At 44.0% G+C, this 13,585-nt stretch overlaps 1 protein-coding gene and 1 pseudogene across 1 annotated transcript in view; one reads left to right on the top strand and one right to left on the bottom strand.

Annotated features, from left to right (window-relative positions):
* Window positions 1-13,036, top strand: part of REM2 (RRAD and GEM like GTPase 2) — a 28,262-nt gene extending 15,226 nt beyond the window's left edge. Inside the window, exons 2-5 of the mRNA XM_063913571.1 lie at window positions 6,504-6,830; window positions 6,929-7,002; window positions 7,358-7,565; window positions 11,545-13,036. Coding sequence (XP_063769641.1) covers window positions 6,512-6,830; window positions 6,929-7,002; window positions 7,358-7,565; window positions 11,545-11,822 — 879 coding nt within the window. The 5' untranslated portion in view covers window positions 6,504-6,511 and the 3' untranslated portion in view covers window positions 11,823-13,036. The remainder of the gene's footprint in view (window positions 1-6,503; window positions 6,831-6,928; window positions 7,003-7,357; window positions 7,566-11,544) is intronic.
* On the bottom strand, window positions 5,348-5,467 carry LOC134941781 (5S ribosomal RNA; annotated as a pseudogene).
* Window positions 13,037-13,585: the final 549 nt, after the last annotated feature.

The following is a 13,585-nucleotide window of genomic DNA, read 5'->3' as shown; positions in this document are numbered from 1 at the left end:
GATAGCAGGCCAGGAGGTAATCAGAGATTATATCGCTCCTGTTCTGGGGGGAGAGCCACAATCGGTTGCCCACAGACCGGTATTGACAAGCAAGGGTAGACCAGCAGAGAAACTACTCTTCACCAACACTTATCCTTATATTTGTCCTTCCACTATGCAGACAATGTTAATGACAGTTTACGGGACAGACTGAGAAGATGGGAAACATTCGTGTCTGAGGACGATAGGGTCCTCTTACTTTTTATTCCACTGCCCCCAGCATGTTTGGGGCAGCACAATCATTCAGCCATAAAGGGCCTCTCTCGTGCTGATGTGGCAATGTGCCAGCATCTACATACACTCACACATGCATATCCAAACAGATATTACAACATAAAACAACTGTTCAGGTTCTTGGGATCTGTACTCACGATAGTGGGACGGAGGGTCTTAGGAGCGGAGGAGGGGAGAGCAGACAGACACAAATGTTCTCACCTTTTTTGAATGGCGCCAATCTGGTCTCCAGTCCTCCGTTCCTGTCCTGATTCCGTTCCAATCGTTTTCAGATCCCGGGTTTCGGCACCAAATTGTTGTGGAAAAAATCAACGTGGACAGTTGTGGTCAGATTCAGAGTTTATATTGATAATGGCAGAGCAAGATTACAATAAAGTGACAGTCAGCATGCACTTACAAGTAATTACAAGGGAGCTCCATCTGCCTCTCGAACATGGCATAGATGGCCCCTAATATTGCATATTACAAAGAATTACTCCACCCAAGCTTGGACCAATCACAGCAGGCCTTGAGGCCCGTTCCTCCTTATCGAACACCATCTGGTCCTGGGTGGGCACATGACACAAATCAGCAAGACTAGGGTGACTTAGCAAGTTCTTGTCACGAACCTACATTCTTTGGCAGAAAAACATCTTACATAATAATGTCTGTTAAGTATTACATGATATTAAAAAGAATAGATTCTATACATTGCTTAAATTTCCTTAACAATAGGGTTAGGCACCAAGCGGGGAAGGTTAGGCACCCACAAGGCAGGGTTAGCGTTAGGGTAGGGGGCAGGTGAGGGTTAGGGTACTTTTTAGAGGGGCTGTTGGGACTCTGATGGTTAGGATGCCGCTGTTGGTATTTTGACAGCCGGCATCCGATCCATCGGGATATCATACTGGACCCTTAAGAAAGACCAATGCAAACATATATTATTATTACAAACCATAGATGGTGTGAAAGTCATTTACACAACTTTTTACATATATTTTGATATTGTAAAGAGCCACAAAATATTGAAGGACAAACAAATACATTGATAACATTATCAAGTTCATAGTGTAAGCAAGATCATAATATAAAGCATATACTGTAATTTTATCTATATCACCAACAGTACCATACCCTCCAACATGACCCACCCCACTAGGTACAAAATGCTCTGTTTCTGGACTTCCCTCTTAATTTATTATTGCCATCACCTGTGAAGAAACAGCTTTCTTATCATTTAACTAGTTCAACACAGGTGATGGAAATCATAAATTAAGAGGGAAGTCCAGGAACAGAGCATTTTGTACCTAGTGGGGCGGGTCATGTTGGAGGGTCTGCAGTACTTACAGTGCATCTGGAAAGTATTCACAGTGCTTCACTTTTTCCACATTTTGTTATGTTACAAACTTATTCCAAAATGGAATAAATTCATTTTTCCTCCAAAATTCTACACACAATACCCCATAATGACAACGTGAAAAAAGTTTTGTTTTTTTTTAGATTTTTGCACATGTATTAAAAATAAAAAACTAAGAAATTACATGTACTCACAGCCTTTGCCATGAAGCTCAAAACTGAGCTCAGGTGCATCCCGTTTCCACTGATCATCCTTGAAACATGCTTGCCGACCTGACCCTCTCCATGAGGGAGAAAATGCTCTGTTCCTGGACTTTCCTGGTAATGTATGATTGCCATCACCTGTGGTGAAACACCTTTCTTATCAATTAACTAGCTCACCACAGGTGATGGGATTCATACATTACCAGGAAAGTCCAGGAACAGAGCATTTTCTCCCTCATGGAGAGGGTCAGGTAGGCAAGCATGCCTTGAAATATTCCTACAGTTAATTGGAGACCACCTGTTGTACATTCAGCTGATAGGACATGATTTGGAAAGGCACACACCTGTCTATATAAGGTCCCACACTTGACAGTGCATGTCTGAGCACAAACCAAGTCAAATGAATTGTCTGTAGACCTCCAAGACAGGATTGTGTTAAGGCACAAATCTGGGGAAGGGTACAGAAAAATATCTGCTGATTTGAAGGTCCCAATGAGCACAGTGGCCTCCATCATCCGTAAATGGAAGAAGTTCGGAACCACCAGGACTCTTCCTAGAGCTGGCCAGCCGTCTAAACTGAGCGATCGGGTGAGAAGACCCTACTCAGAGAGGTGACCAAGAACACGATGGTCACTCTGTTAGAGCTACAGTATTCCTCTATGGAGAGAGGAGAACCTTCCAGAAGGACAACTATCTCTGCAGCAATCCACCAATCAGGACTGTATGGTAGAGTGGCTAGACAGAAGCCACTCCTTAGTAAAAAAAAACACATGGCAGCCCGTCTGGAGTCTGCCAAAATGCACCTGAAGGACTCTCAGACCATAAGACACAAAATTCTCTGGTCTGATGAGACAAAGATTGAACTCTTTGTCATGAATGCCAGGCGTCATGTTTGGAGGAAACCAGACACCGCTCATCACCAGGCCAATACCATCCCTATAGTGAAGCATGGTGGTGGCAGCATCATGCTCTGGGAATGTTTTTCAGCGGCTAGTCAGGATAGAGGGAAAGATGAATGCAGCAATGTACAGAGACATCCTGGATGAAAACCTGCTCCAGAGCACTCTTGACCTCAGACTGGGGCGACGGTTCATCTTTCAGCAGGGCAACGACACTAAGCACACAGCCAAAATATTAAAGGAGTTACTTCAGGACAACTCTGTGAATGTCCTTGAGTGGCTCAGCCAGAGCCCAGACTTTAATCCGATTGAACATCTCTGGAGAGATCTGAAAATGGCTGTGCACCGACACTTCCCATCCAACCTGATGGAGCTTGAGAGGTATTGCAAAGAGGAATGGGCGAAACTGCCCAAAGATAGGTATGCCAAGTTTTTGGCATCATATTCAAAAAGACTTGATGCTGTAATTGCTGCCAAAGGTGCATCAACAAAGTATTGAGCAAAGGCTATGAATACTTATGTACATGTGATTTCTTCATTTTTTATTTTTAATAAATTTGCAAAAATCTCAACACTTTTTTCATGTTGTTATTATGGGGTATTGTGTGTAAAATTTTAAGGGAAAAAATGAATTTATTCCCTTTTGGAATAAGGCTGTAACATAACAAAATGTGGAAAAAGTGAAGCGCTGTGAATACTTTCCGGATGCACTGTAAAGCATCAAAAAGATCTATACTGTATCCTGTGATAAATATTTGTGGCTATTTCCCTGAAAATACCAGTTTTTGGAGGTTAGCCACAAATATTTAGTATCACCTGGCCTCTGTGTGTGTGTGTGTGTGTGTGTGTGGTCAGCGGGATTGCGCATGTGCAGTAGTCCCGCTTCCACACTGAACACATCGCAGGGATGGGCTCCTTTTGGAGCCCATGTCCCTGGGACTGCTCATTAATACATTGACCCGGTACAATCGTATGTTGCAATGTGATCCTGGGTGCTAATATCATGCCCAGATTGCATTGTAAATGCGATTAATAATAAATGGACCCCTATGTATGGAATGCATAGAGAAAGGGCTCCCTTACAATAAAACCCTTTCCTCAAATGTATTCCCTTTGGAAAACCCCTAAACTTCCACATTTGTAAACAGGACCATAGCTAAGGGTGGGCGAGCTGTTCTGTCACACAGAGAGCAGGGTTCTGTGAAGGAGCGTTGCTGTCTCATGGTCTCGGCATCCAGGGCCGCAATCTGGCGGGGATCTTCTGGGACTGCAGTTCCGGGCCCGAGCAGAGAAGGGGGCCCAGGTGCAGCTGGCAGAACTGCAGGGAGCCATGTAGACTAGTATTGTCTCCGGCGAGTCAATCGGAGCTTGCTGAATGGCAGCCAGGAGCAGGTGCAGGCTCCCCAGCGTGTCTTTGCTGTGTGACAGGTGTGATTGAGTGGTTCCTCTGCTGTGCTCTGCCCCTCTCTGACAAGTGTTGGCTGACAGTTGGCTATGAACAGCCAGGCGCAGAGCCCAAGGAGGGGTTAGCAGGTGGGGGGCAGCATAGTGACTGTTGCTGTTGTATAGGAGGGGTCCTGGCTGAAGTCCTCATGTGTTACAATGTGGGCATTATGGATATATTATACATGTGCTCCTATGACTATTATATGTAACAGCAGAAGCCGCCGCCAATACTTCATTTATATTTGGCCCTTATGACTCACTGTGGGGGTTGCCTATTTTGTCAGTCCCGGGCATCCACAAATTTCTGATGGCAGCCCTATAACGGCCCACTGCAGCCCGTATCACTGCTGCCTGGAGCATCCTCTGGACAGGTCTAGATCCGTCCATGTCTTATAGGGAGAGGCGGTTTGAAAATAATTCCCGACTTCTCCCCTCCCTATTTATTTCTCCTCCACCTTTCAGTTCTGACTCCTCCCAAAATATATATATATATATATATATATATATATATATATACATACACTTTTCACAGCAGGATGATAAGATAACGGAACAGCACTCACATTTAAGCAGGGTTTATTATTCCAACAGCATAACACAGTAATAATCAGTGGCGTCCTGACGGCCGTTTCAACCACGCTTCTGTGGTTTCCTCAGGGGCTAAAAGAGACTCATCACCAGGTGTGCTTATTTATAGAACAAAAAAGGCTCCAAAACAGCCAAACTACTTCCCATGTCACCAGCATGACCCGGAGCTGTCCGCGCTCCCATTGGTCCAAATGTTGTGATAGTGTGGGCGAAGACCAAAATGTAAACAAATCCATCCCCAGGCTTAAACACCAGGTGAGAGCAAGCCACATTATAAATTTTCTATCACATTACACCTGCTTGAGGTGTGACATCGCTGTGAAAAGGTAAACAATGCCCGGATTAGCATATTAGAGAAGTGTGAAGAAGAACAGCAGTTCCCGGACCTTTAGAATATACACAAAGCCAAACTACACCATTTAGTGCAAAACAGCTCTAGAAAGTGCAATGTTGGTGGGACGTGAAAAAGGCTGTGATGTATCTTACAGTGGTCACCAGCATAGACAATAAATATAAAGAGATTATCTGGTGCAGACGCAAAGTAGGTGCATGCCCCAGAGAACCTTTTATCCTTCTCTGATTGAGAGTCAAATATAAATGTCCATTCAATACAGCACCCGGTATTCCTTGGAGGTCACCCATCCAGGTACTGGCCAGGCCCATCACTGCTTAGCTTCCAAGATCGGACGTGTATTGGGCATTTCCAGCGAGGTCTGGCTGTAGTAAATAGAAACAAAATCCTAGGCACACATTGACTGTACGTAGGTCATGCACCTTCCTGTTCTCCACCAGATATAGCTAAATAAATGGCACTCGGCGGTGCCCCAATGTAAATAGCAAAACGACTTCAATTAAGCAGTACCTTAGACACACAGCGGTGTCATCACATCATTAAATCCAGTTCAAGCGCATACGGCGATGCGCAATAAAGAGTCTAAATACTGCTAATTGTGGACAGGGTTAAAGAGTCATTTGTGAAGTATTATCATAGTTAATACAGTCATATTCGTCAAGGGTGAAACATCAAAACATAGGGTATAACCCTTCAAAGACTGCATCCAAGTCGAAAATCTTCATTCAGACCATTGGGGGATAAGCATTGTAGCCTGTGGATCCATTGTAGTTCCCTCTGTATCAGGATCCTGTCCCTGTCCCCTCCCCTTTTGGGGAAACTCACTGATGTAATTGAGAAATTTAGGGGAGCTCTATTAAAATTAAAAAAGAATAAATATAAACAAGTGAAGCTTGATTATAAAGACAAATGGTCTTGCAGCAGGGATGCCTGAGAATAGTGAGCTGGCCGTGCAGTGTTCAGGCTGCCAGCTGCAGACCCCTTCATCGCGTTGGGCTTCCCCTGCCGCTAGCTTTAACCATAATCAAGTCTGTGTTTGGGGGGGGGGGATCGCCCTGTTCGCCTCCCTCTGATTCCGGCCCTGCCTCTGGATGTTCCAGACATGTGTACTGCAGTGTATACAACCCCTTGGCACATCCTGAGGATGTTCTGGGCTGCCGTAGTGCTGTTCTTACCAATGGTTGGCGGCCCCACCCCATTGATATGACATTATGTCATGAGATCAGGGGACGTGGCCAGCGCAGGATGACGTAAAACCCTGTTACAGTGCTGTGGATGTTATTAATAGATCTGTTGCACAACTTGTATGTTTACTGAGATTTTTCTTTTTGACATCTTGCTTACAAAATTATTAAAGCTGGCAGGTACTAATTGCTTTCTTTATTATTGATGATCTGTCTGCCCCACAGATACTAACATGACACTAAACAAAATAGAGAAGCTGGGGGGACTGTGGCAACATCGGGGAAGTCTTCCTCTTCCATCTGATTCCCGGCGGCGGGGTAGTATGCCCTTGCCTTACAAACACCAACTGAGACGTGCCCAAGCTGTAGATGAGCTTGACTGGCCCAGTGTTCATTCTGGGTCATCCGACTCTGTGAGGTCCACCGACAGTAACCCGGAGCCTGGGCTCTATAAAGTGATGTTACTTGGTGACAGTGGAGTGGGAAAGACAACACTTGCTGGGATATTTGGAGGTGCACAAGACACTTTTCCCCATGAAACGGAGCATCCAGGTGATTTCTGGGAATTATCAGATTAGGGGTGGGGGAGGGTGAGAGGGCAGAAATGTGTGCTAGAACTGAGTGTGACCAGACTATCCTTTCACCTGCAGAGGATACATATGAAAGGAATCTGACAGTGGATGGGGAAAATACAACATTACTGGTTTATGATATCTGGGAACAGGTGAGTGGTAAATACTATTAAACCCCATTACCCTTTCATTTATACCTTGGCAAATATGTGACTCATGAGAGAGTTTATACTAATGGTCAGAGAGTTGCACAAGGCCCACCAAGAAGATATTGGGCCTGATTCAAACCGGATCGTAGCAGCAAATTTGTTAGCAGATGGGCAAAACCATGTGCACTGCGGGGGGGGGGGGGGGGGGGGGGCAGATATTACGTGCAGAGAGAGTTAGATTTGGGTGGGGTGTGTTCAAACAAATTTGCTGCTACGATCAACTCTGAATTACCCCCAATGTCCATGAACTGTGATTCTTCTAAGCTTCCAGGTGCTCAATCACTTTTGTCCCTCTCAGTCAGGGCAACATAGCTGGATGCAAGACAGCTGTCTACAGATGGGGGATGCCTTCCTACTAGTATTCTCAGTGACAGATCGTGGCAGTTTCCAGCGCCTACCTGGTCTACTTCTAAAACTACGCACTGCTCGTCCACACCGCCACGTTCCTGTGATTCTTGTTGGCAACAAGGGAGACCTAGCACGCTCCAGAGAGGTCAGCATGGAAGGTAGGATCCCATAGTGATGGAATGGGCAAGTGAATTCCAAAGACTGCTGTCTTTCAGTGTGTAGTAGAAATACAACTTGAATGGAAGATACAAATTGGTTGTCAGAATCTATATAAATATAGCCTACTAAGCACACGGTTTCCTGCTAGCCAACATTAGTGTTTTATAATTTTAATGGGGATCAAAACCCTGGGGACCCTCTTATCAGTACAGTTACTATGCTTCCATAACGGGATAGAAAATATACAGCAACATATTTTAGCATTTGCTATGTACTAACATCACTTGAGTGGCTGACAAGAGATAAACAAATCTAAAAGTTTAAAGAATATTCCGCGCTAATTAATAATGTAATGTAATTAGCTGCTCCTTTTTTTATTAAATAAAAGAGAATGTAAATATGAGTAGCGCTTTACATGTAAATATGAGGAGCGGCTTTGGGGCTTATTCATACATTTGCGCAAATATATGTAACCGAGATCTCTGAATTCTAATATTGTTTGGGATTTATATCTAGTTCCTGTTATCATTCAGGGTGCTGGGGGAAACAAAATGCCTTTTTTTTCATGCTTAGATATACCCCTCCCTTTCAAGCACCTGAATGATAGCACTGAGCTAATTGAGCATCTGCCAGTATATATGCTTGTGTAAAATTTAAGCTAAGTACTATATGAAAATGGATTATAGTGAAATTGTATATAACATTTTAAAAAATGTATATAGAAAAAAATTATATAGAAAAAATTATATATTAAAGCAATACATGTAAAAGAAAATGTAAATGTTACAGCTCCTTTATGAGTAGCTGGAGAGCAGTAAGTCCGTGCAGTCAAAGAGCGGGTTCCAGTACATGAATTGCCAGCGGCTGGGGCCGCCCGAGGATGATCAAGGGGATGATTGCTAACTAAGCTATTCCTAGCTATTACTAACCTCTGGCAGCAAGGATCCTCCCGCCGGCTGGTTCCCTCACTCCTCGGTATGAATTTGAGCGCTACATCCAGCCGTGTGTGTTGCTGGCTGTCAGCGCAGCGCTTTGATGTCACTGAGCATCTCGTGTACGGTGTGTAGTAAGCCCTTTGTCCAGGATTTTTAAACAATTTTTTTTACAATTTCACTATAATCCGTTTTCATATAGTACTTAGCTTTAATTATACACAAGCGCTCCTCATACTTACATTCTCTTTTATTTAATAAAAAAAATAAAAGGAGCCGCTAATTGCTACATATGCCTACAAGCTTAGTCAGCCGGGATGTAGTTAATATCCTGGTGGTCATTATACCAGCGCCGGGATCCCGACCGCCGAGAATGCAGACAGCTGTGCCACGGCTATTCCCACTCGTGAGTGTCCACGGCACCCATAAAGTGGGAATAAAACCTGTGGCGAGCGCAGCGAGCACACAGCGTGGCGAGCACAGTGAGAACGCAATGGGCTTTCTAACGCTTGCCCCGCTGCTGGAATTCTGGCATCAGTATTCTGACCGCTGGGACCCCGGACGCCAGGATTCCATACCCAACCCAGACAACCTTAATGTTTATTGCAGATCACCTGTAGTATGAGGCTTACTGTATTTGTCATTAGCAGACTCCTATCTATCTATCTATCTATCTATCTATCTATCTATCTATCTATCTATCTAGTGATAATTCTGTTTTAAACTTGCTGAAAGTTTAAACAACCTTTCAGAGGCATTCATTATGCTTTACTGCCTAAAATATCACTTCTGAAAATCTGCTCTTTTTGCGGAGTCAGCTTTTTGGAATTGTGCTACTATTCCCCCTTCAGCTGAGGTGTCCATAAGTATTTCCCCACGCTGCCGGTGTCTGTACACTCGCCCTTCCCCCACCGCTTAACCCGCTGCTTTCTGTGACCAGACCCCCCCCCCCCGCTCAGAATTGCAGCTCCCCTGCTGCTGATATCTGTGCCATCCTGCTGCTTGAGAAGCTGCAGCACAGGAGGATGGTTTAGGGAGCCTGGAGGGAAGGACAGCCCAGACCTGCCAGAAGTAAGGAGACACATCATGGAGGGATCTGAAAAGATCCCTCTGCTGCATATACTGCCGTGTAAATGGCAACCTGTGAAGATTATCAAGGGCTGTACGCTGTCTCAGGATGGCGTACAGTAACACCACCAAGTTCCAAAGAAAATGCATTTTTGGAACTTGAGATATGGCCCTGACACATAGGGGCTCATTTATCAATGAGTGATAAAACTTGTTGTGAATGATAAAACTCATTGCATATGATAAATAGTGCCCCAGCCAATGAGCTCCTAACTGTCATGTGGTCAGCTCCTGTCATATGTTTGAGAAATGACAGTTGGAACCTGATTGGCTGGAGCACCATTTACCATATGCTACGAGTTTTATCTTTGACAATGAGTTTTATCACTTGTTGATAAATGACTTTGCCCCATAATTTATATAAAAGTAGGTGAAAATATAATTTTTTACATGCTTCTGTATAAATGAAGTGATGAAGATAGATCCCTTAGTAAGCTAGTTTATGAGCAGTGTGTATTTTCAGATGTTAATCAGCAGTATTTCTGTTCTACAGGGTAAGGGTAAAAACCGAAAAGGTCCAGACTCCAGAACACTGGACCGGTTGGCTCCATGTACCAACCTCTGCCTCTCTGAGGCTTGTAGGTCGTGTCCCATCCACCCCCATCCATGGGGTGTCCTGTCCAGGAGGGAGGAAGGGAGGGAGATGAGGGTCTGTGACCGCTGTCACCACGGAGATGGGGAGAGAGAGATTAGATTTGTCCGGGGATGGGGTAAAGACCGCAATAGTCCAGACCATAAGGGGAGGTTGTAATCTCTCCCTCTGTGTCCCCACCAGATGACGGCTGTCATAGACACCCCACAGACACTACAAGCTCCAGAGTGGCAGACTTTGCTGCAAGGAGTCACTCATAATCCTTGTGGTTCACACACTTAATGGGAGAGATTCACTATTCATGCTAGTCAACATATTAGCATAAATCTGTACTAGAATTGTTTTTAGCTAATTTATTAGTAGCTTCATTTGACCTCCCATAGTGCCATAGGCATCCATCTTTCTTTCTGTCCATGTGATCACACTGCAACCTACCTCCCCCACTGCCAGCCGGCCACAGTCCAGCCCAGGCACGGGGTTCAAATGCCAGCATTGAGTAAGACTGTTACTTATGACGGCACAGAAGGCTTCATTAGCCCTCACTGCACCGCACAGTTTCCCAGCACTTCCTCCTCCACTTCCTTTACTACCATGCTAGGTGCAGTCAAACTCAGCCTCAGCTTTGAGAAGGCGGCCTGTGTGATTGTGACAGGGCTGTCCTGCAGATGTCTTATGCTGCTTGTTGGAGATCCAGCTGGCTGCTTCTGCTAATCAAAGATGGGCAGTTTGTGTCCTGCAGTCTTTAATAATTATATTGTGCTGGGATGCCTTCCAGGCTCCCATACCTAATGGAACAGGTGACCAACATTTCATCAGGGTGAAACATTGGCAATAAACCAGGACGCGCTCCTACAGCCAATCATTACCTGATGGCGTATTCTGTGAGGCCACGACCCCTGTGATACCACACCACTTATCTGGGAGCACGCATGCCTTAGGTGCATGTAAATATAACTATTACCGTTCCCCTATCATGGTGCCCCCCCTTTCATTTTCTTCTGGACCTGCCCCTGCATAGTGCTCTCTGTTGGACAGTAGTTTGACAGTAGTATTTCAAGCATAAGGCAGTGTTTGTTCAGAGTCCGCTCCAGATGACATGCTGCCGTTGAAACACCTACATTGTGTTTGCTTGTTGGATCCTAGCTCATGTAGCTTACTTATGCAACCAAAATGATACTTGTTTCTTACATTTATTGCTGGCTGGAACACAAGAGCATAAACAAGTAACTTATTTGTTTTTTGAGAGGTACAGCTTGAATCTTTCATTGTAGGTGACGTATAGAGTCTGACTTTGTGTTGCTAAGATGTTATTTCATGCTTTTTCAGAGGGACGCTCCTTAGCAGGCATGTTAAGCTGTAAGTACACAGAGACATCTGCTGCCCTTCACCATAATACTCAGGAGCTGCTTGAGGGTGTTGTCAGACAGATTCGTCTACGAAGAGATGAAGGAGAACGTAGTCCTCAACCAGCCACTCTCCTACCACCAGGACGCAGAGAAAGTATGACTAAAAGAGCGAGACGTCTCTTGCAAGGGATTATTGGAAAACATCGTGGCTTTTTCAAGCAAAGGTCAAAATCTTGTCATGACCTCTCTGTGCTGTGATCACTGAACCATACTGTCTATGTGTCATGATGGAGTCAGACTGGCCACTTTACCTCGTGGGGGGCCACATAAGTGAGGGAACCCTGGATATCATCTTATATAGGGTTATACAAGTAGAGTGTGCTGAAAAGGCTAACCACATCACCAGGCAAGCTGAGGCTTAGCAAAGGTATGTCATGGTAGCATAAAGCACATTGCTTGATGTGACATCTGTGAATTATATTTCATTATATTCTCAAAGGTGATAATAACCGATTGCCTAAGTGATAGTAGCACAAAGTGTTTTTAAGCTTCTGTTGTGTGCAATGGAAGCTCTCAAGATGCAGACTGCAGGAAGCATACGGAGAATATGTACTTACTATCCACATACGCAAAACTAAAAAACAGCATGGATGAAAATGAACTACAATGTTACATATACCAGTTAAGAATTAAAAATGGGCATCAATGTGTTTGATGCATGTTTTTGTCCAGTCAGCACTGAATGCTCTATATTGAGAGTAGAATGGAAAGGACCTTACAACGTGTTACAGTGTAGGAGTGGGGTAATAACACAGCAATGTAATACATTGTAGAGCAGTCCTATTTTAGTTGACTTGTCTGTGTGTTTGTAATTCAGATTTTGTCTCTGTGCCCTATGCCCATCAGTTTTTAAATATAAGAAAATATTATATCTCACTGCACTTTATGAGATGGTACATGTCATACCATTTTCCGTACATTTCTCTATGGGCAGAAAGTGGGACATTTCCAGTGCCCCCTCTAGTTGGCATTAGGCACAGAGAAGGCCTACATCTTTTAGCTACACTCTGATTACTTGGCTGATGCTGGGTTTTTATAATCCATGGGCTCCGACCAGAAGCCTTTTGAACAATCACCAGCTACCATATATTAGTTTCTCCATGGGTCAAGCAGGAGGGTGCAAGGGGGCATCATGTCAGAAGTTCATTTAGGAGGTCAATACAAACACAAGATTGTAATCCAAAGGAAAAAAGCCACCAGCCATTTGTCACTTATTGTCACTTACCTCCCATGCTGAAGCTATTCAATAAACTGTGTAAATGTCAGCAAGCTCAATGTCAAAAAGATATTATGGACTGGAGGCTATTCTGTCTTTAGCTGTAAACCATATGTGGACTGGGGTTGTGTTTTAGCATGCCCTCCAAGTGAGCAAGTGCAATGCTAAAGCCGAAATAAACACATTTCACTTCAAATGTCTGTAATATATGCTTCAGTTTTTTATATATATATAGTAATGTTATTTATATTTACATTTTTTATCTACCTCTTTCTATCTTCATAGTACCTTTCCTCTGAATGTACCTTACTCCTACTCCCTCCCTAAAGCATTCTCCCTATCTTCCGACCTTAAAAGGAGAAATTCATCCGAACAGACTTTGTTGCCATGGAGACCAGAAGCCAACTATATTATATTGCTCCCCTGTATATGGGGGAGCTGTTGCCATGGAGACTCATACATGGCACCCCATAGCACCGTGAAGGCTATTGTGATAAGAGTGAGAGGAACACAAATAACAAAATGATTCTGCATCTCAAGGCCTCATACAGCTAGCTTATGCAGGTCGTAAGACTAGGTGGCAGGGATTGCACTGCAGTGCTTTCTGACATGCAAATAGTCTATGGACAAACTACTAAGTATTGACAAGCGTTTTAAAGGATGCTTTATTTTTTCATACACTCTTCTTTTTTAACATGCACAACAAAATGTTTATGGATAACAAACAAAAAAAATATGTGATGGA

Source organism: Pseudophryne corroboree, chromosome 1 (genome assembly GCF_028390025.1).
Source record: "Pseudophryne corroboree isolate aPseCor3 chromosome 1, aPseCor3.hap2, whole genome shotgun sequence".
In the NCBI taxonomy this organism is placed as follows: Eukaryota; Metazoa; Chordata; class Amphibia; order Anura; family Myobatrachidae; genus Pseudophryne; species Pseudophryne corroboree.
Note: the sequence above shows the minus strand (reverse complement) of the source record. Positions and strands in the feature narration are given on the sequence as shown.